The following is a 424-nucleotide window of genomic DNA, read 5'->3' on the forward strand; positions in this document are numbered from 1 at the left end:
TAATTGGTCGAAAATAATTGTTAGAAAATAATTGGTCGAAAATAATTGGTCGGAAACAATTGCGTCTGACTTACCACTGATATTACTTTTTCCGCAGGTGCGTTATATTCGGATAATACATTTGGGCCTTTGAAAAAGGACGAACATGTGCAACCGGGAGAGAGCTACAAGTATACGTGGAACATCACAAGCGAATTTGCACCACCTACAGGAGATTCGGCCTGCATCTCATGGGTCTATCACTCACATATCAACACGCCAGTCGACACAAACTCGGGTCTCATTGGTCCGCTCATTACATGTAAACGAGGTGATTAAATCGATTATCATTATTATTATTATTATTATTATTATTATTATTATTATTATTATTATTATTATTATTAATAATAATAATAATAATAATAATATTTCTATATTGGTT

The 424-nt window shown here is 33.0% G+C and overlaps 1 protein-coding gene across 1 annotated transcript in view; it reads left to right on the plus strand.

Annotated features, from left to right (window-relative positions):
* Positions 1–424, plus strand: part of LOC106883555 (hephaestin-like protein) — a 14,716-nt gene that overhangs the window by 3,752 nt on the left and 10,540 nt on the right. Inside the window, exon 3 of the mRNA XM_052975637.1 lies at positions 98–310. Within this exon, the coding sequence (XP_052831597.1) occupies positions 98–310 (213 nt within the window). The remainder of the gene's footprint in view (positions 1–97; positions 311–424) is intronic.

This window comes from Octopus bimaculoides, chromosome 22 (assembly GCF_001194135.2).
Source record: "Octopus bimaculoides isolate UCB-OBI-ISO-001 chromosome 22, ASM119413v2, whole genome shotgun sequence".
Lineage (NCBI taxonomy): Eukaryota > Metazoa > Mollusca > Cephalopoda > Octopoda > Octopodidae > Octopus > Octopus bimaculoides.